The following is a 21,745-nucleotide window of genomic DNA, read 5'->3' on the forward strand; positions in this document are numbered from 1 at the left end:
CATAAACTTAGGCTTAAAGATGTTCAATGGTTTACTAATTAATGCTATAAAAATTAAAATTTTGGCAAATATTACTGGTTTTATTATCCTGAACATATACATTTATTTATGTTGACATGTTGAATAATAGTGCTATTATGAATGGTTTGTCTTGTATTTTGTTCATCTTACAAGGCATTTAACGAGGTAGACCTAGGATAAGGGACACAACTCTTACAAATAATTGAAACGTTAACATCAATTTCATGTAAGCATCAAAGTAACTTGGACTAATTTCATTCTGTTTCAAGGGAAAGCTTGAGACCGAATGAAAGAAGGGCTCATCTTCTTAAATTTTTTTTTGTTTTATTTATATTTTATTTGTATGTAGTTCCTTTTTACCTTTTTAATGTGGTTATTGTTCACTTATTTGTTATTCTTATGAAAGCTTGAAAGGCTTTGGTGAAATTGAATATGATACAAACTTATCACTGATTTCAAGCGTTATGTCCCTTACCCTTGGTCTACCTCCTTAGGGGTAAACAAAGATTAATGAAAAATGTTGCATTCTACAACAATATTGCATGCTGTTATCTATGAAGAAGTATTTAACAGTTCATTCATTTCAACTTTGTACATTACTTTAAATGATAGTAATTGATAGTCTACAATATAAATTCTGATACATTTAGTGAATGAAGCTTTTAGATTGACTTCATATTATGCATTTTCAGAATGTTGAATTACCAGACTGGCAGAAAGCCTATCTTAGGGGAACAGCTATGGAAATGTACACAGAATATCTCTCAAGTTCCTTCAATGGGATGACTTTTCCAGAGGCTGCAGAGTGAGTAGTACTATAGGGGTCATAGGTCATTATGCAGTCAAATTACTGTTCAAGACCTCTTCCCTGAAGCTACATAGTATATTCTGTCTGTTCTAGTCATAAGAGTAATTAAGGGAACCAAGATTCTAGCGGTAATCAAAAGAATGTAATACAGGGACAAAGACCAGACATGGAAAACAAACACAACAAAGAATGTAAAATAACCAAAATAATATATACAAAGTAACAAAAGTAAATGACCAACTCGGACTCCACTAAAAACTATAAAATGTAGGAAGCTACCATAGTATATCATCTGTGTAAAAATATGTTTGCTTGAAAAGATTGCTTTTTGTGAATGCTTTCATATTTTGAATATCAAATGAAATCTTGAAATCTTTCCATGAATACATTTTCCCATGTGCATTCTACTTCTTCCATTCTTTCTGTGCCTTATTATAATACATCACTAATATATTATTTTAACTTGATTTGTCTTGACATTTAACTTATTACAGGTTATGTTTTTCCAAGTTAGAGCTATTATTACTTGCTATAGAAGTCAGAACAGAAGATGGAAGGGAGAGCACTCTAGCCATTAATCCTGGCTATAAGATTAAGATAGAGAATGCCACTCAGGGTTTCTTTATAGCTGAATCTGCTGAAGAGGTGAAAAGGTATTTTTTATACACCCAGGGGCTATGTAAGATTCAAATATAGACAGAGGAGGTATACACTTAGAACTCTGTAGTTCATACCTTATCAAGGTAAACATTTTAATGATTAACTAAAAACCTGGTCAAGAGCTTTTAATGTGAATTCATGAAATAAATGTCTTATGTGGTAAAGCCCCTCACTAGTTTGCTGTCTTTCCAACAGTGAAGGTTAAATTCCTTTGAAATTGATTACCCAAGGTATGTTTCTTAATAGTGTGCTTGTAGTCCTTAATCTTTAAAATACATAGTAATTACATGCCCCCAAAAACTACTGATTTATCTCCCTTACTAACTACTTTAAGAAATAGTTGCCATTCTGATATATTTCCAGAGCATTTTACTACTGCCAAGCCTGCCATGGTGCATTAAAGGAAGCAAGAGCTATCAAGAAATGTCGTTGTCGACCATGTATGTATATTCTATCTGGGAATAAACATGTCTTAGATTGTTATGTGCATACATTGATATAGACAGAGCAATGTGTAGATAGATGCTAGGTGTGTCACAAAATTCAGCTTTATTAAATGGTAGATTTTAGATGTTAGTCCTTTTGTTTTACTGTAAATATGAATTGAAAGCTTACTGTGGACAAATATGAGTTATATTCAGACTATCATTCATGCTTTGCAATATGGCTGACATCATGTGACAAGTTAGCTTTGCACTGATTGGTTAGTTGTGAATCAGGGACATAAAATGAGCTGGGCTTCTTTAGCTGTAATACTTTGGTCAGGATGCCTGTATTTTTTTTTGAATTTTGATCATTGAGTAATAACATGTACGCCATTAAACAAATACCAAGTAAAATGTCTCCACATATGATATCTGTTTGTCAAGTTTCACATGTGTAATATGGTTACTAACTTGTACTTTATATGAAAATCAATAATTTTTATATTTTTATTTCTTGACACAGTTTGTAATTTATTGTTCAATTTTATCTAAGGATTCCTCACTTAAGATTATAGTGGTCATTATGGTTAAATACTATAATTAATTTAATATATTATACATTCAATATTTGATTGAATTAATATTTTAGACAATTGTTAAATTGTTTGTAGTACCCTGATTCATACATTCCTAATTAATGTGATCCACAAATTTCCAGTTATAGCAAAGCTTGTGACAGCAGGCCATAGATGTTCTTTATCATTTGGTAAAAGCATGGGCATTAGTATGGATCCTTAACACATCTTACAAAAATTTGTTTTTCCCTCTGTGGAATTTCCTCAGTAGAATGGACTTATTTCATGATGAACTTGAAGCTGCTTTGTCATGGAATTCATACTGACTATTATTAATATTTTAATGATATGTATTTGCCTTTAATTTATAAAGATATTGTTGGGATTATAATGGTGTTCTTAATTTTATGCTACAGTGTACTGTACTCAGCAAAGGTTTTTTAGCTTTTAATTATATCATGTTTATTGATTGACCTTTATTGAATTCAAGGCAAATATATCAAAATTGTTGCCCAACAATCAAGCATGTAGCCATACAAATCTAGTGATCTTGGATAAGATGAATAAATTCAGGAATCTGTATATAAAGTTACATGTCAATCATATGATGAAGCCTTTGTTGACTGAGCAGAACCTTACACATCAAATTTCTGAATTTGTCCATCATTGCATGTATTTTTTTCTGTAGTAACAGAAATCATTTCCACAGACCCGAATATGTGTAAGACTCAACCACTGTTAGACTGGTATATCAGGGGAGGTAATTTTGATTATCTTTCTTTTTTTAATTAGTGGCATTATTCAAGAAAGGAGCAACAGCTGTCATAGGTTTGTTAACTTTTTATGTTGTATTTTTGTCTCTTCATTTTTTATTAATTTTTCTCTAATATGTTTTTCAGAAAATAATTTTTAAACTCGGAGCCACAATAAATATACAAAATTTGTTTAGTTTTTCATTTCATTGAATCTTTGCATGGTTTTTGGTTATGAATGTCTTCTATTGATTACAGCATATTAAACTCAAAGATGTATCAAACTACCTTTATAGAGTAGTGTTAGACTTCTCTGAAAATGGTACACAATATCCTTATACTGTTGTTTTCAGTAATAACTGTATTATGTCTGTTAAATGTTGAATATATTCTGATGGATTTTTTTATAACACATGTATCTCATTAGAAGTACCAAATAAATTTAATATTGTAATTAATATCCTGCAGATTTTATATGATTAGAAGAAAAGAAATCCTAAAATGGAGATTTTATTTTTAATTTTCAATTTAGAATCTCACATGTTTATGTACATAGATTAATATTCATTGGTCTGTAAGTAAATCATCAGATTTTAAGACACAACTATCAAAATAAATATTTTCATTATCAGTGTGTATAGTCAAAGATAATCTGTCTGTTGTTAAAGAACTGAACTCAAACACTTTGATTATGTTTATAGTAAATAGTATAACATTGTGTCACATGCTACAATTCTTGTTTAATTTTTCCTTCATTATTGTAGAAGACACAACACATTGATGTACAATCATTTTTTTTAAGTTTCCTTAACCTGTTACATTTTATAAGTTAATATTTTTTTCTTATGAGATGTTCATATTGCACAAATTTTAACTGGGTCAGGTTGATTGAATGGCTTAAGAATTTTAAGTACCAGTAGATTTAAAGACACTGGCAAATTTAACATAGTTTTATATTTGATTAAAGAGACATTAAACTAAGACATACAAACTAAAAGTTAATCATAAATGATTTTGTGTTTATAACAGGGACCCACTCATTATTCAAAGCTGGTGAGCGCATGAAAAAACATGGTAGACTATGTTATTATTAACACGTTTATATGCCTTTCACATTTGTTGTAACCAATGTTCATTAATATATTACCTACATAAGATTTAGTTTTATCTAATCAACAACAGAAGAAAAAACCCTTGCAAAATTTCAGAGTTCATTATCATTTCAACTTGATAAAGGAAAAAGAAATTTCAATACACATTTTAGAAATATTTATTTCAATTTCCATGAAGACTTATACATTAATCAAGGATTATTTGGGATACAATATATATACAATTTATGTTCTAGGGGAAATAATTCTTCTGTAATACAGTGGGGGTAATCCTATACATCTGTAGATCTTTTTTGTCAGGCCTAGTTGAAATCTATGTCCAGTTTTATGCTAACAATTCACAGAAAATCACCTATCGTTACTGCCTGGCACTTCCCATTGTTTTTTTTTAGGTCATTTACATATACATCTGTATGTGAAATAAACATTTGATATTGAGACTAGTGAATGTTGATATAAATGTGATATTTACATGTGCTGAAGCTAATGTATGCAAATAAATGGTTATATATGACATGTATGTGTGATGAAGCAAGTTCTATATCATTATTGTATGATATTGTATTTTAGCATTGAAGAGATTTCTGAGCTATAAATCATTAAGACCTAGAATTGGTCCTTTATGTGAGTTAACAACATACAATATATTCAGGAAAATAGTAAAATGCAATTAACAATAATTATATAATAGTGGTACACTTTAATATCAAGGGAGACAGCTTGGAACAACTAATTCTTTGTAGGTAGATCTACTAACTTAAAACATAGAACTTTCATTTTCCATTTAACAATGAACCATTTAGTCACTTGCTAATTTCTGGATATAATTTGCATGTGTGCAAATTTTCTTTTATAATCTTATTGAACTGAATGTAATTTCATGATATTTCATGGATATTATTAATAATTACATATAGATGTTACATATTAGATATTTGATGTTTTAACTTATAACCAGGAAGTGCTAAGGAATAATTTTAGATTTTAAAGGCTCCAAAGTTAGTATGTAAATGAGATAATAAAGTATCTTTTGATGAAACTGAAAGTGGAATGGCCTTGTTTTGCACCAATACATTTGTAGACTTAGTAATGATCTCACAGATTGTGGTCTATTATAATATAATCTTAATATGCATATTTTTTATGTGTATAATATTTTTTAAATAGTTTTATTACCTTAAATAGGATAGCAGTGTGTGTTTACATGGTGTTGGGAATACTTGGTTACATTTGTATCATTGAAAACTTATTCAGTGTCAAAGAGATTGCAATATACATTGATTGTTGTTATGAATTGTTGTAAAGTGATTTATATTTATTGTTTTAGAGTGATGTACATTCATATTATGAAACTTTTCTACAGGCTTTGATTTTGAAAATAAACATCTTATAAAAATACAAAGCTTACTGATGCTGATCTAAACAAACACTATAATGAACAGGTAATTACAGTAAACAAACTTGACATCATATTACAGTGAATATAAATTCTATTTTTTATAGCGGCCAATCCAATGATGAATAAAGACAGAAGGAAATCTTCAGTAAAGATGAATACTGCTTTAAATGCAGGGTAAGTCTCAGTAAATCTCCATAAATCACGTACTGTCCTTGACTGTTCAAAATTACCATTATCATTTCTAGATAGTGATAAAAATCAGTATTATCTCCCATTTCCTTTAAAGCAGATGGTAATAGTGTTCATCCTTTGGTGGGCCTAATTACATATACCTTTGTTTGCCAACTAATCATATTCAGATATATTATCTAAATTAACTTAATATTTTGTTGGTTAGAATTGAAAATGTGTAAGACTTTGTGTTGTTCTAATAAATTATAAAGAAAAAGTAAAGGGAAAGAATTTTTCATATTTAAATGATTTTTTTTAACTCTGAAATTTTTACTGGAAAGGGATGATTTGGAAAAATAGTAAAGTATAAGGCAATCTGACAATTACTGCTAGAATGGAATCGGTGTATTCCCTGTGTTACAGTGTAAATCACTGGGGGTGGGGATACCTAGTTACCTGTGTTACAGTGTAGATCACTGGGGATGGGGATACCTAGTTCCCTGTGTTACAGTGTAGATCACTGGGGGGGATACCTAGTTTCCTGTGTTACAGTGTAGATCACTGGGGGGATATCTAGTTCCCTGTGTTACAGTGTAGATCACTGCAGGGTACCTAGTTCCCTGTGTTACAGTGTAGATCACTGGGGGTAGGGATACCTAGTTCCCTGTGTTAAAGTGTAGATCACTAGGGGGATACCTTGTTGTTGATCTAATTTACTCATACTTTATCTTTTTTTTTAAATACATTTATGGTATGTTTAAAGGTGTGACAGAGTTAGACAAATGTAAAGGTGTGACAGAGTTAGGCAAATGTAAAGGTGTGACAGAGTTAGGCAAATGTAAAGGTGTGACAGAGTTAGGCAAATGTAAAAGTGTGACAGAGTTAGGCAAATGTAAAAGTGTGACAGAGTTAGGCAAATGTAAAGGCAAATGTAAAGGTGTGACAGAGTTAGGCAAATGTAAAGGTGTGACAGAGTTAGGCAAATGTAAAGAAATGTATATGGTCATTTAATTTACCATTTATTTTGTGAGTGGTGTCTGAAAATTTTGAAGACTCTTCTATTTACTGACTATTTGGGAATCAGAACCTATTGACTTTATTCGATAAAGAAGGGATATTCAATCATTGGGGGTATAAATAACAATTGTAATTTTATTAATCTAATATTGTTTGAAGTTGCAGACATGTCCTGCTTCAAGTCAATAGTAATTTTTTTTCTTTAAATATTTTTTACTTTGATTACAAACTCAGCTATAATCTTAACCTAGGGTTTGAAATAAGGGGACCCCCGATTGCCCATGCTGTGCTAAAATTTACACAGGCAAGCTGGATTTCAAGGACTGGGGCCCGTAGGGCAAGTGGAAAATCCTGCTAGTTGAAAAATTTTCTTGTGTTCATGTCAAACAAAATAAAATTTAAGTGTGTTTTAGTGTGTAATTGTAAATTATAGGAGTTAATCTACATACCATCAGTGAAGTATTATTTTCTACATTCAGTGATGATAAATGAACCATTGATGTTGTTACTTTAGTTTGGACAAGATCATCTTAGCTAGAGAAAATTCTTGACTTTGATGGATTTCAGTGTTTATCTACCATTGGTTGTTTCCATTCTTACCTTCGCAGCCTATCTAATTGTAAATAGTGATATTTTTAAGCCCTGATTAGTTTATATGTAGTATAAAGTTTTGAGGGCCAAGACAGAAGCTATGAAGATGGACATGTATGATCTTAAATATTCCCAGAATGATGATAAGTAGGAGACAGAAGATATTGATGATAGTTATTTAGAATGTATTATTACTGTAGGAGTTGTTAATGTTACAAAACTGCCTGATAATGAAAAAGTAGTAAACTTTGAACTCACTGATAACATTGATATTTTCCAGCCCTGATGAGTTTGAGGATACTGAAGACAAGATCTCAAATGTCTTCTCCTTTCCTTTCTCTAAAGGGAAAAATTCTTCTGGCTCTCTGCGTGGACCAAGACTAGCAATGTAAACATGCATGGTTATTGTGTCAGTAGATGGAATGAACTTAGAAGCTTATAAATAATGTGGTCTGTAAATGCTTAAGTTTGGCCTACCCCTTTAGATATACCTTTCATTGTGACTTAGAATTTTAAAGAGTTTGGATCTGTTTGATGTAGAATCATAATAGATTTTCCACTAAGACCAGATACCTATGTTTCCTGACATCTATTACTATACCAATGGCCTTATTTTAATTAAGGTTTAGTACCTGTCGTGAGTGTTTTCTCCCAATCTTATGATGCTTGTTAAGACTTGCTATGTGTCTACTGAGATATGTCACCATTCACTCCTTCTATTGTTAATCAGAACATTGGGTGTTTGCCCGGTCAATGCCTGGTTCAAAAGATCAACACTTCACCTAGATACAGACAATGATATATCTGTCTTATACATAGATACAGACAATGATATATCTGTCACACTTGTGTATATAGTGAACAATAACATACTGATGCTATTTGTTGTAGTGCTTTGTTGTAAATGTCTACAGATATTTACTGCTACCTTTATCCATTAAATGACACCCAATATTAGACAATTTTTATAAATGTTTCTTAATTTAGAACTTTCAGATACTTGTTCTTTTTAATATTCAGCAGTATATAAGTTCTTTCTTTTTGAAGTGAGCTGTTAAGTCTGTAATCTGTATTTTTACAGTTCATTGTAATACCAACTCACCACCTTCCATCAATAGTTATAACATGTTGCTTGTAGCTAAGCTTTTTAAGTCCTAACTAATACATTATATATTCATCCCACAGGGCTTTAGCACAGCTTTGGTCGAAATCAGCACAAAAGGAGTAAGAAATCACACTTTATTGGAATCATTTGCATATCTGCTTAATTATGCTAGATGTATAGCTAGAGTCACATAAACTTGTCATCACTGTTGTCAACTGATAGATGGTAGAGGATATGTCACTGTCATTATAATCACATTTATTTTTTATTTTTGTACAAAGGCAAAAATATGGTTGTATAATGGTATCATGCTGTTGCCATCCATAGACATTTGATGTTCAGACAATTACTTCCGTAAAAGTGAATAGATTGTTTGAAATTGAACAAGGTGCCATATCCCAAAAGGAAGGCTGGGATTGATTTTTAAGGTTATAACTTTTTTAGAATTTGGGGTGAAAAAGAGGACACTTTGATCCTGCTCAAATTCTTATCCTGTGTTAAGCATTTAACCATAATGCAGATTTGGAGCTTAAATGGTATTCATGCATGCCACAACAGTTCAGTGTAAGATCTCTGTGGTAATGTCAAGCTGTTTTCTGTTAAACATTTTATTTAAACATATTTTTTTTCGAAATATTGATTTCTGGTTTAAAACTTTCACTATTGTACTGGTTTCCAGTCCACTATTACATTTAAGGTTGCAAATGATTGTTGGTTTTGTTTTTATTTTTGACTTCTTTCACCTGACTTTATATCTGTAATATGTTTTTTTACGGAAAAACAGATATAGAATAATATTTTAATGACTTGAAATACACAGATGAAAAATGAAAGAGTAAAAGATGTACTTGTTTTTTATAGGTTAAGTTTATGTCATTATTGGCTTCACCACTTCACTTATTCTATGCTGAAATGAAAACACACTAGATTTATTTTATTACGTAGATGGTGTTGGCTGAGGTTTCTATGTTAACTAGCACAAAGCATGAACTGCTTAGTTCACTTTCAAGATTTTATTTTATTTTCATACTTGTCAGTTTTAAATTACTCTATGTCGTAAATAGTTCATTAAATTAATATTCCTTGACTGCCACATAAAACACACATATACAAATACATGGACCACATACCATTAATATTTAGTCTTTATATCAGATAAAAAAATATGTAAATAAAGCTTTTTATTGCTATCTTTATTGTGTTAAGTGCTATTTTCTGTGTTGAATACATATGTTCCACATTATGTGGCTGAATGCCATACATTGATCATTATTTAATCATTTGATGTCTACCATTACTTTGAAGGTACATGTATTTGCATTCATTTTTTTAATTATAATGAAAAAATTTGTTTGTTATTTATTTCTAGGCCAACAAGTCCCAGTAAACAACAGTTACCTCTCCTTGAAAAGGAGCCAGTTGACACCCAGAATGATCAGAGTGTTGCCCCTGGTGAAGAACCCAGAAAGTTTGATTCTACGGGAATGTTTCATTGGTGCCCTTCTCGTCCATTAGACACTGCTGTCATGGTATGTATTTATCTGATTCTATGGAATGTTTCATTGGTGTCTCTCTCGTCCATTCGACACTGCTGTAATGGTATGTATTTATCTGATTCTATGGGAATGTTTCATTGGTGCCTCTATTGTCCATTAGACACTGCTGTCATGGTAAGTAAGTATCTGATTCTATGGAATGTTTCATTGGTGCCCTTCCCATAGAATCAGATAAATACATACCATGACAGCAGTATCTAATGGATGAAAAGGGCACCAATGAAACATTCCATAGAATCAGATAAATACATACCATGACATTGGTGTCTCTCTCGTCCATTAGACACTGCTGTAATGGTATGTATTTATCTGATTCTATGGAATGTTTCATTGGTGTCTCTCTCGTCCATTAGACACTGCTGTCATGGTATGTATTTATCTGATTCTATGGGAATGTTTCATTGGTGCCTTTTTGGTCCATTAGACACTGCTGTCATGGTATGTATTTATCGGATTTCATGATAATCTTTCTTTTGTGTCCCTCTTGTTCATTAGATACTGCTGTCATGGTATGTATTTATCTAATGGATGGGAATGTTTCATTGGTATCAAGAAGTTCTTTCAATTTTTGTCAATTTTTTAAAAATAAAACTTCCTGATGAAAATTTTAAATGCATTTTGCTTACAGGTATTGAAGATAAAGGTCTCTAATTAACACACTGAAAGAAGAAAACTTTTTCACCTTTAATATTGAATTTCAAATTTTGACTTACATTATGTCCAAACCAGTTGTTGTGTCCTCCATAATTATCTGTAAGTCCCTTTGCTCAAGTGTGTTAAAAATTAATATTATGACCACACATGCTTAAAGTGAACCGAGTTCAACATGCTGTGGTGTTATGATGCTGCACTCAGCGAAGGTGTTTATTTGTGATCATGAAGATTAACTCTTTATATCCCAATGACAAGTTGGTAAAACATCATTCATTTCCTGTGATAGATCATTGTATGTTTTTATGAAACAAATTGTTCTTAAGGCAGAAATTTATAGGACAGATAGGGTCTACAACAAGGTCTGTTTAACAGGACAGGTAGGGTCTACAACAAGGTCTATTTAACAGGACAGGTAGGGTCTACAACAAGGTCTGTTTAACAGGACATGTAGGGTCTACAACAAGGTCTGTTTAACAGGACAGGTAGGGTCTACAACAAGGTCTATTTAACAGGACAGGTAGGGTCTACAACAAGGTCTATTTAACAGGACAGATAGGGTCTACAACAAGGTCTGTTTAACAGGACTGGTAGGGTCTACAACAAGGTCTGTTTAACAGGACATGTAGGGTCTACAACACAGTCTGTTTAACAGGACAGGTAGGGTCTACAACACAGTCTGTTTAACAGGACAGGTAGGGTCTACAACACGGTCTGTTTAACAGGGTCTACAACAAGGTCTGTTTAACAGGACTTGTAGGGTCTACAACAAGGTCTGTTTAACAGGACAGGTAGGGTCTACAACACAGTCTGTTTAACAGGACATGTAGGGTCTACAACACAGTCTGTTTAACAGGACATGTAGGGTCTACAACACGGTCTGTTTAACAGGGTCTACAACAAGGTCTGTTTAACAGGACAGGTAGGGTCTACAACACGGTCTGTTTAACAGGGTCTACAACAAGGTCTGTTTAACAGGACAGGTAGGGTCTACAACACGGTCTATTTAACAGGACATGTAGGGTATACAACAAGGTCTGTTTAACTCTATAACATCATTGTAGTATGTTTAATTTTCACAGGTCCATGACAGGGCCTCAATCAGAGTTCTTGATTTTTACAGGACCGTGACAAAGCCTCAATGACAGTTCTCTGTAACCATGTTGTTGTATGTTTGTTTGCTGATGACAGATCACCTCTGATTGGGTTACGTAATTTAGTCATGCCATTGCGGGCCAGCAACTTTCACTATAAAGAGCTAAAGCATGTGGTGATTGTTGGAAACCAGGAATATCTAAAGCGAGAATGGAAAACTTTACAGAACTTTCCAAAGCTTTCAATATTACCTGTAAGTTAGCTGATAAATATATACAGCATTTGTAGATTTTGTATTGTCCATCATGGATTTGACAGTCACAAATTGAGTCTTTTGGCAACACATCAATAAATAGTTACTTGCAACTTATAAATCAAGGATAAATTTTCATATACAATAGTGTACAACGTCTTACGTAGGTAACTGTCAAAAGTTGCAATAGAAAACCTAAAAAGCAACTTCTGTGTTTGCTTAAAAAATATTAATTATCAGTTTTGCAATATTCTTTGAATTTAATCAAATCAACATATACATGATATACATTTTACAGAATGTTTATCAATTGTGTACGTCTGTTTTCTATGTCTGGTCTTTGTCCCTGATTACATTCTTTTGATTACCGCTATAACCTTGGTTCCCTTGATTTACTCTATCAAACTATTTGAATCATTTTACAGAAAGTTTATCCAACTGTTTGAATCATTTTACAGAATGTTTATCCAACTACTTGAATCATTTTACTGAATGTTTATCAAACTATTTGAATCATATGTTGCAGCCAACAGTTTTTATTTCTGGTCAAGGCTGATGGCTCAGTACTAAATATAAAGCCTAGTTGGTTTTGGTAAAAGGAAGTTATGATGTGAAGGTTCTAATGTATTAAAATGATTCAATAATGTAATTACATGTATATCACAAGGCTATTTTAATCAATATCATATTACCTGTTTTAGAAGAGATAATAGGTTGTATTTTAGGGTTGAATAGAGAGAAAGGTTTATATACAAACTTATGTACTTTCACTTTCTTATGATCAAAACCTGTATTTTAAAGTAAGTCATAGTTAATATAGAACATGGAGTAACAAGAATTTCACTTATACATTTAATTGCTCAATGTTAATACTCAATTATGCTTTTCCTTTTTTTCAGGGTTCACCACTGAATCGTGCAAACTTACGTGCTGTAAATGTTAATCTCTGTGATATGTGTGTGATATTATCCGCTAAGGACAAAAACTTAGATGATCCACATCTCGTGGATAAGGAAGCTATTCTATGCTCACTAAATATAAAGGCAATGACATTTGATGACAGTATAGGACTATTACAGGCATCTGCTCAAGGTGGTGGGGTTGGAGGTCAGTATATCATCAAGAAGTGTATGTACATGGTCAGGCACATGAAAGAGATAAGGAAGTTCATTATTGTTGAATACCTGAAAGGGGAGATTTTTTATTGCATAACATTGCATGTTTACATTTTCTCCTAGGGGGGCCTATGAATTTTGATGAAGGATATGTAGATGAGCATGAATGACAATAAAAGGGATATCTGCAAGGGGAGGTAATCAAATTTAAGGGTTTTACATCTTTTAAGTCCAAATTAAGAAGCAGTTGGTATCATCTGTTTGGGGCTTCCAGTTGAGGGAAGTGATTTATTTGAGTTCATGGGTCAGGTTGGTAAGTATGGTGATACATAAGGAATTTATCACGCTATTTAAAAATATTTATTGACATCTGACCAAGAATTTATTTGCTCTTTGATCTAGATAAATGGTTGTATTCATGTAGTCATTACACTCAAGGTGTACATAGAGGCTGACAAATGGTGATGAAATGGATCTATTACCATAAGTTGAAATAAAATCTAAATCCAAAGCTACTATATATTTATAAGCTACATCTATGTAAATCTGTATAACTTTTTCTTCTTTTGATAGGTTTTCTGCCTCCAGGATTTTCACCTATAGGAAGTCCAGCGAAACAATCCCGGCGTGGTTCCGTATGTGGTTCTAATGTTCCACTCATCACAGAGTTAGGTAAGCCAGGCGTGGTTCTGTATGTGGTTCTAATGTTCCATTCATCACAGAGTTAGGTAAGCCAGGCATGATTCTGTATGTGGTTCTAACATTCCACTCATCACAGAGTTAGGTAAGCCAGGCACAGTTCCATATGTGGTTCTAATGTTCCACTCATCACAGAGTTAGGTAAGCCAGGCGTGGTTCTGTATGTGGTTCTAATGTTCCACTCATCACAGAGTTAGGTAAACCAGGCATGGTTCCGTATGTGGTTCTAACATTCCACTCATCACAGAGTTATGTAAGCCAGGCACGGTTCCATATGTGGTTCTAATGTTCCACTCATCACAGAATAAGGTAAGCCAGGCATGGTTCCGTATGTGGTTCTAATGTTCCACTCATCACAGAATTGGTAAACCAGGCATGGTTCAGTATTTGGTTCCAATGTTCCACTGATCACAGAATTGGTAAACCAGGCGTGGTTCAGTATTTGGTTCCAATGTTCCACTGATCACAGACTTAGGTAAGCCAGTTAATCTTATTCTATTTTACAAATGATCTTCTTTACATTATCAAAATGTGGAGTAAAGATTTAAAATTTAGATATGTTTCCCAAAGTTAACTTTATTTAATTGTTCATTCTTCTATTATTTCAATAAAAACTGTAAAAGTTTTTTTTTTTCAGCTAATGACTCCAATGTACAGTTTTTGGATCAGGATGATGAAGATGATCCAGATACTCCACTATATATGACACAACCATTCGCCTGTGGTACAGCTTTTGCTGTCAGTGTGCTTGACTCTCTCATGAGTACAGTAAGTAACATACCTGTATGTGGTACACCATCTAATACCAGTAGGTTTGGCTCATTCATTAGTCCAATAAGTAACACCCAGGGGTTTCATTAATTTTTTGCAATGCAGGTACCTTTGGCTTTATACAAGGCACATTTTCATTATTTCCTTTTATAATCATGTATGAAACTTTAAATTCAGGAGGTACCTTTCAATAGCTTAGAAGGGTGAAAGTACCTGGTACTGCCTCTTAATGAAAGGTCTGTAACACCATCTGATACCAGTAAATTGGCTCTCTCATGTCATTGGTACAGTAAGTAACACCCCTGTATGTAGTACACTATCTAATACCAGTAAGTTTAGCTCTCTCATTGGTATAGTTAGTAATATACCTGTATGTGGTTCACCATCTAATACCAGTAAATTGGCTTTCTCATCAGTACAGTAAGTAACATACCTGTATGTGGTACACCAATTTATACCAGTAAGCTTGGCTTGCTCATTCTTATTGTCGTTATACTGCAATCTTTATCAAGTTTTAAAAGTAAAATGTGTTTATTGCATTTCTTCCCACTAGTGGCCCATGATAGTGATTCTATGATAAACAGGTCGTCGATGCAAGGGTAGGAAAGTAGGCCAAGCTAAAGTATTATATACTGTCAGTGACCGTATATCATCAAAAAAATGTACTGTCAATGCATTTTGGTAGCTCAATTAAATTTTTTGCAGTATTAATGTACATGAATGGCACTAGATGGCTCAAAACCTCACATATAATTACAGCAGTTGAATATCCATTTTTTTGTTTTTGATCCTTCAGGATTATTATACTTTATGTCAATGGTTTATGTCAGGAACTTGCCTATATTTTATTCAAATTTAAAAAAAACATTTAAATAAAATGAACAATTTACAAAAAAATGATCTAAATCTAAACAATAACAATTTTAATAGACATACTTAATACAAATTCATATCGAACTGTTTAGAATCAAGAAAGAATAAAATGTCTTCAAATTCAGGTCTCAGTATATTGTAACTGAAATTTTTATACATGTATATATATCTGTATATGCATGGACCTAAACCAATTATTGTTATTGTGTTGGAACCAATTTGTAAAATTATGTAATATAGGAAATGCTAATGTATAATAAGAGTTTTTATTTTACATCATGTAGTCTTCGATCTTTGAATTTTTTTCATGCTATAATTTTCATAAGAATAAAAAGTCTCCAGTGCTTACAGCACTTTGATTTTTTTGTGTTGCAGTAGCCAGATAATTGTTTTCTACTGGACTAACGTCATCATGCCAATATTAACAATGTTTGTTTGAAATTATTTCAAAATGTTTATGCCTTTAGATAAACCAAGTCTTGAAAATATGTATTTGTGGATAAGAGATAAAACATTAAAAAAAAACAATGTTATTTGTCTTTTCAGAGTTATTTCAATGATAATGCATTAACTTTAATCAGAACTCTAGTCACTGGTGGAGCTACACCAGAATTAGAACAAATATTGGCTGAGGGTGCAGGTATGAGGGGTGGATACTGTACTCCCAGTGTATTAGCCAATAGAGATAGATGCAGAGTAGCACAGCTTTCATTATTTGAAGGTCCACTCTCAGGGTTTGGGGTAAGTGTAGAGTTTAAAGAAAAGGTTTTTTTATGGTGGTATGCTTTTATGTCTTCCATTAGGGCACTAAGTTTACTGTATCATGTTTATGATCTGTCCCATGAATTTTATTGCATTTGAAAAAAGACGAAATCAAGATGTTCATCAAATAAAACAGAATCTTAGACAGGGAAACACACACAAAATAGAAAAACAAATAATTATTTGCTACAGTACAATTTAACACATACACAGTAGTAGAGAAACAAAGAATTGTCTGCTGCAGAATACATACACACACACACACACACTCACACACACACAATAGTAGAGAAACAAAGAATTATTTGTTACAGAATATTTACACACATACACACACAGTAGTAAAGAAACAAAGAACTATTTGTTACAGAATACTTACACACATACACACACAGTAGTAGAGAAACAAAGAACTATTTGTTACAGAATACTTACACACATACACACACAGTAGTAGAGAAACAAAGAACTATTTGTTACAGAATACTTACACACATACACACACAGTAGTAGAGAAACAAAGAATTATTTTTTACAGAATACTAATAGTAGAGTATCAAAGAGTTATATGCTACAGTGCAATCACACACACACACACACACATACATACACATTTGTAGAAAAACAAAGAATTATCTGCTACAATACAATTATGCACACAATTATGTTAACATTACTAGGAGGATTTTTTGTACTTTGCTTGTTCTACTTTGAAAGAGTATTGCTATTTATGTTTTGTACACCTTTTAGGAGGAGGGGAGCTATGGAGATTTATTTTTATATGCTTTAAAGAAATTAGGAATACTGATTATTGGCTTGTACCGTTTCCGTGATACTAGTGAATCGCAGACAAGTCCTTCATCCAAACGATATGTGATAACCAATCCAGAGGCTAGTTTCAAATTATACTCCACAGATCAGGTTTGTTGCAGTTATCTCCTTTTAACTCATGAAGAGATGATCATTATTAACAAGCTTTTACAGAAATAGATGATAAATTAGAGGTTTTATTTTCCCTGGTTAAATCCTTATATGACATACTGTTAGTATTATTGCTTTTATTTCTTTCATAAAATTAAGAATAGATTGTTGTGTTACTATAAATACTTCCACTGATGAATATTCATTTGTACTTGAATAGGATGTTATAGAAGTATAATTAAATTTCTTATTATGTTATAAAATAATAAAATTACAATAGAAATGCACACAAATATTCTGAATATTATCTATGTAAATTTGTATTGTTAATATTTATTTTTATTTTAGTTGATTAAAGTTTTTGGCTTATTGTTCTGCTGAATGTTGTCATTTCTACAAATCAATCTTTTTTTCTTTTATAGTAGATGTATTAGTTTAAAGATACATATATAGTTTTAAACGTCATTGTAATGAATGTTTTAACAAGACGTATATTAGCTATTCCTAATGATTTTGAACACGTCAGTTTTTTTTAGGCTACTTACGCTATAACTTTTTATTTATATATTTCAAATTTTAATTGTCAATCGTCACATCTGTCATATTGTTGATAAAAAGTAATGAGGAAGTGAATTGGTCTTCAGAGTTTGTTTCAATCATTTCTGCTACACAAAAATAACATTGCATGTAGAAAGGAGAATAATTTCTTCTTGAAAACTTTGCCAGAATTGTAGTGATATGCATATCAAATAAGTTCCATCCACCAGTTGGTAGTCAGATATCACTAGAAATAAAGAACAATAACTCTTCCCAGAATTTTGGCACAAAGTAAGGAGCTAACAAAAATAGAAATGGTGAAAACATTAAACCAGGTAATATATATTTTTTCAATCAGATTGGACAAATTCTGCCGTTAGTGCCTTTTGTGTTAAGAGAAAGTTGAGGAGTTCCAGTTGAATTTGTTTAGAACTTCTCTCATTCATTATTTTATTGTAAATCATTAAATATGAATTCTAAATTTCATTTTCAACAATTTTTTTGTCTAAATTTGATCAATGGAATGATATTGAACAATGAGAAGAAGTTTCAGGGACAAGATAGATAGCCCTTTCATTTTTATATTCTTCATTATTTGTTCAATAAAGTGTAAATGTTATGTGTAACTTTAGATTTAGATTTGGTGTATTACTAAGAATTACTACCATAATCAAATGGGGTTGATCAAGAGTAATCAAGGAAACCAAGATTTAAGCGGAATCCAAGAGAATGTAAACCAGGGACATAGACCAGACATGGAAAACAGAAACACACAACAAAGAACATAAAATAACCAAAATAATACATACAAAGTAACAGAAATTAATGAGAAACTCGGACTACTTAAAACTGGAAGCACGGACCAGGTGCATCGGTAGAGTAAACATTTTCTGCCTTTCTAGAAACATCCACCGATTTCCTCATAAAAAGTCGAGTCCAAGGTACACGTAAGTGGAAAGGAAAACTATGATACGTTGAACAAATCAGTTTTCATCGTTCAAAAGGATACACTTTAATGATACAGGAGTTCATGATGACGGCCATTAAACTTCTGTAGTGATGACTTCAATCTTATAGCAACATAACCCTGTTCCAGAAGCCTGATTGTAAGAAGTCTAGTGCAATATGAAACGTCTGCATAGTTACGGCAAGCTCTGGCATAATATATGAGTTTTGATATGAAAATTCCATACGTAGGTGCTGAAGGGATGTTGCCACAGATGAAAGGAAAGTTGACAATACAGGATGAAAAGTCAACACGTTTGTGGTAAAGTTTGGTCAATAGTTTTCCTTTACCATCGATCTCAAAGTGTAGGTTAAGATATGAGGCTGACTTCAAAGTGTCTGTGGTATCCTTTATCTCAAGTTCTTTGGGGTATATGCAATTTATAAAATTCCTGAAACTAGGATTGTTTAATGAAAATACGTCATCTATATTGTGAAAACTGAGATCAAAAGATCAAGCCAAACGATGTTCCTTCTTTTGGATCAGATCAGCTTTAAAGTCAGCATCATAAGAGGGAAGGAATAGGTCAGCCAGTAGAGGAGCACAATTTGTTCCCATTAGAATGCTGACCGTTTGTTGAAAAATGTGTCCACCACACCGGACAAATATGTTGTTGACAAAAAAATCCAGTATTTTGAAAACATCTTCGGCAGTATATTTGGAAGATCATTTGGAATTGTTTTTTTTAACAAAGTATGAGGAATCTCTACCAAGAACTACACATACACCAAAGAATGGGTTATGTAATATATTTGTGTAAAAAAAACTAACTGTTTTGTGATTACTTGGGTTCCCTAATCATGTCTTGGAATTTCTTACTGTATTTTAGTTTTATATCTTGCACACTTTTCTTGATGTATTTTATATGCTTTCTATTCTATTCAGGTTTTCTGTCTTGTTCCATGCAATTTTTCTCAAGGTCCAAAGCCTACTCTCAACGAAAAAAGTAAGATATGATTCTTTATCAACCTTATATCCGTGTGGTCAAATTCTGCTGATTACTTATCATATCCTACAATACAATTTCTCAAAAGGGTCAAAAGTTCACTTGCGATAATGTAGATATTTAATTTAAAGAAAACATTATAAAGGGTGATTAAAGATTTCTTTGGATTTTCTATTGTTTTCAACATAGTAGCTTTTATTTGCTAAAAACTCTAAAGAAATAGCAAGAATTTCATTAAAAAACATCTCAAATAAAATTTTAAGGTGTGTTTAATAAAATTATTAGAAAAGAGTGGAGGTCACTGGGCAAAAATAGTGATGCTATGAAATAGATTGAACCAGAGGAGTCCGAACATCTGACAAAAATGAGCAGCAAACATCCTTAAGAGAGCATTCCCTTGATTTCTCATATGGTGATTGCTGAAATGATATCAAATTACTTCATTTTATCTGTATAACATAAAAGGTTCTGGCAGGCTGGCAAACACCACATATCATTCAGTGGTTAAATATTAATTGGTGGCATTTCAAAATTTCATAAATCTCAATTTTTAAAGAAATGTGTATATTCTAGTGCATTTAGGTTATATAGACAATTTAAGAGTAATCAAGGGAACCAAGGTTATAGCGGTAATCAAAAGAATGTAATCCAGGGACAAAGGCCAGACATGGAAAACAGACATACACAACAAAGAACATAAAGTAACTAAAATCATACATACAAAGTAACAAAAGCAAATGAGCAACTCAGACTCCACGAAAAACTGGGAGCATGGACCTGGTGCTTCGGTAGGGTAAACATTCTCTGCTTTTCTAGGAACACCCGCCGAGTTGCTAATAAAAAGTCAAGTCCAGGGTAGACAAACGAGGAAAAGAAAACTATGACCCGTCGAATTAATCAGTTTTCATGGTGCAGATGGATACACCATAACGATCCACGAGTTCATGATGACGACCATAAAACTTCTGTAGTGGTGACTTCAATCTTATAGCAACATAACCCTGTTCCAGAAGCCTATTTGTTAGAGTTCTAGCGGGATACAAAAAGTCTGCGTAGTTTCTAGGCGAGCTCTGGCATAAAGTGTGAGTTGTGATATGAACACTCCATACGCAGGTGCTGAAGGGATGTTGCCACAGATGAAAGGAAAGTTGACAATTCTGAATGAAAAGTCAACATGTTTGTCGTAAAGTTTGGTCAAAAGTTTTCTTTTACCATTGATTTGTAAGTGTAGGTCAAGATATGAGGCTGACCTTACAGTGTCTGTAGTATCCTTTATCTCAAGTTCTTTGGGGGTAATCTAAGAAGATTTATTAGTTTAGGTTGCGAGAAAACCTTTATGGGTTAAATTTATGATATGTGTGGTCAAAAAGGAGTAGAGACAGGAACCTTTTTTTTGCCCAAAATTATGACAAAAATTAAGATGTCATAAGTGTTTTAGATTCTTATTTTTAAACATTTTAAAGTATGTAATCTTTAGTTTGAAAGTAAGTATTTCAATACAGTTTATTAGTTAAGAGTAAATAGAAAAAGAAAATCTATTTAAAAAAAGTTGCTCCATATACACAACGAAGATACTATACCATTTCTGAAGAAATATGAATTTTATCAACTGATAGAAGAAAAGCTACTTTACAGACACCAGGTTTCCCTGGTTATTATTAATGAGGTTGGTATTATTGATATCCCCTTATGTTACTACTTTTCTAAGCTCATTATAATCAGCAGAATTTCGACATACCTAGTGAGTTACATTACCATCAACAAGTAGACACTTAATTGAGTGGGATACATTTTTTTTACATTCACTGTTTAATGCACTTTTTCTGTAGTATCAATAGATTATTTGCTGATTATTTTAGAAGCTATTGACATGGTGCATGTATAATATGTTGGTCATCTATGAAATATATAATCATCGAAAGTC

General features: G+C 32.4%; 1 protein-coding gene across 30 annotated transcripts in view; it reads left to right on the forward strand.

The window, feature by feature from the left end:
- Window positions 1–21,745, forward strand: part of LOC148618361 (calcium-activated potassium channel slowpoke-like) — a 64,595-nt gene that overhangs the window by 38,461 nt on the left and 4,389 nt on the right. For 3 of the 30 annotated variants that reach the window (XM_088577166.1, XM_088577170.1, XM_088577190.1), the window contains 16 exons: window positions 714–826; window positions 1,324–1,482; window positions 1,853–1,929; window positions 3,282–3,317; window positions 4,271–4,294; window positions 4,924–4,977; window positions 5,857–5,926; window positions 8,717–8,755; window positions 10,006–10,165; window positions 11,967–12,191; window positions 13,091–13,298; window positions 13,880–13,978; window positions 14,643–14,773; window positions 16,196–16,390; window positions 17,162–17,332; window positions 19,761–19,821. In XM_088577166.1, the coding sequence (XP_088433292.1) occupies window positions 714–826; window positions 1,324–1,482; window positions 1,853–1,929; window positions 3,282–3,317; window positions 4,271–4,294; window positions 4,924–4,977; window positions 5,857–5,926; window positions 8,717–8,755; window positions 10,006–10,165; window positions 11,967–12,191; window positions 13,091–13,298; window positions 13,880–13,978; window positions 14,643–14,773; window positions 16,196–16,390; window positions 17,162–17,332; window positions 19,761–19,821 (1,822 nt within the window). Of the gene's footprint in view, window positions 1–713; window positions 827–1,323; window positions 1,483–1,852; window positions 1,930–2,632; window positions 2,681–3,281; window positions 3,318–4,270; window positions 4,295–4,923; window positions 4,978–5,856; window positions 5,927–7,811; window positions 7,920–8,716; window positions 8,756–10,005; window positions 10,166–11,966; window positions 12,192–13,090; window positions 13,299–13,879; window positions 13,979–14,642; window positions 14,774–16,195; window positions 16,391–17,161; window positions 17,333–19,760; window positions 19,822–21,745 lie in introns of all 30 variants that reach the window. The other 27 variants (XM_088577188.1, XM_088577183.1, XM_088577189.1 and 24 more) reach the window with 21 other exon arrangements.

Source organism: Perna viridis, chromosome 4, assembly GCF_037379345.1.
Source record: "Perna viridis isolate PV_CMFRI_1.1 ecotype Kerala chromosome 4, ASM3737934v1, whole genome shotgun sequence".
Classification (NCBI taxonomy): Eukaryota; Metazoa; Mollusca; class Bivalvia; order Mytilida; family Mytilidae; genus Perna; species Perna viridis.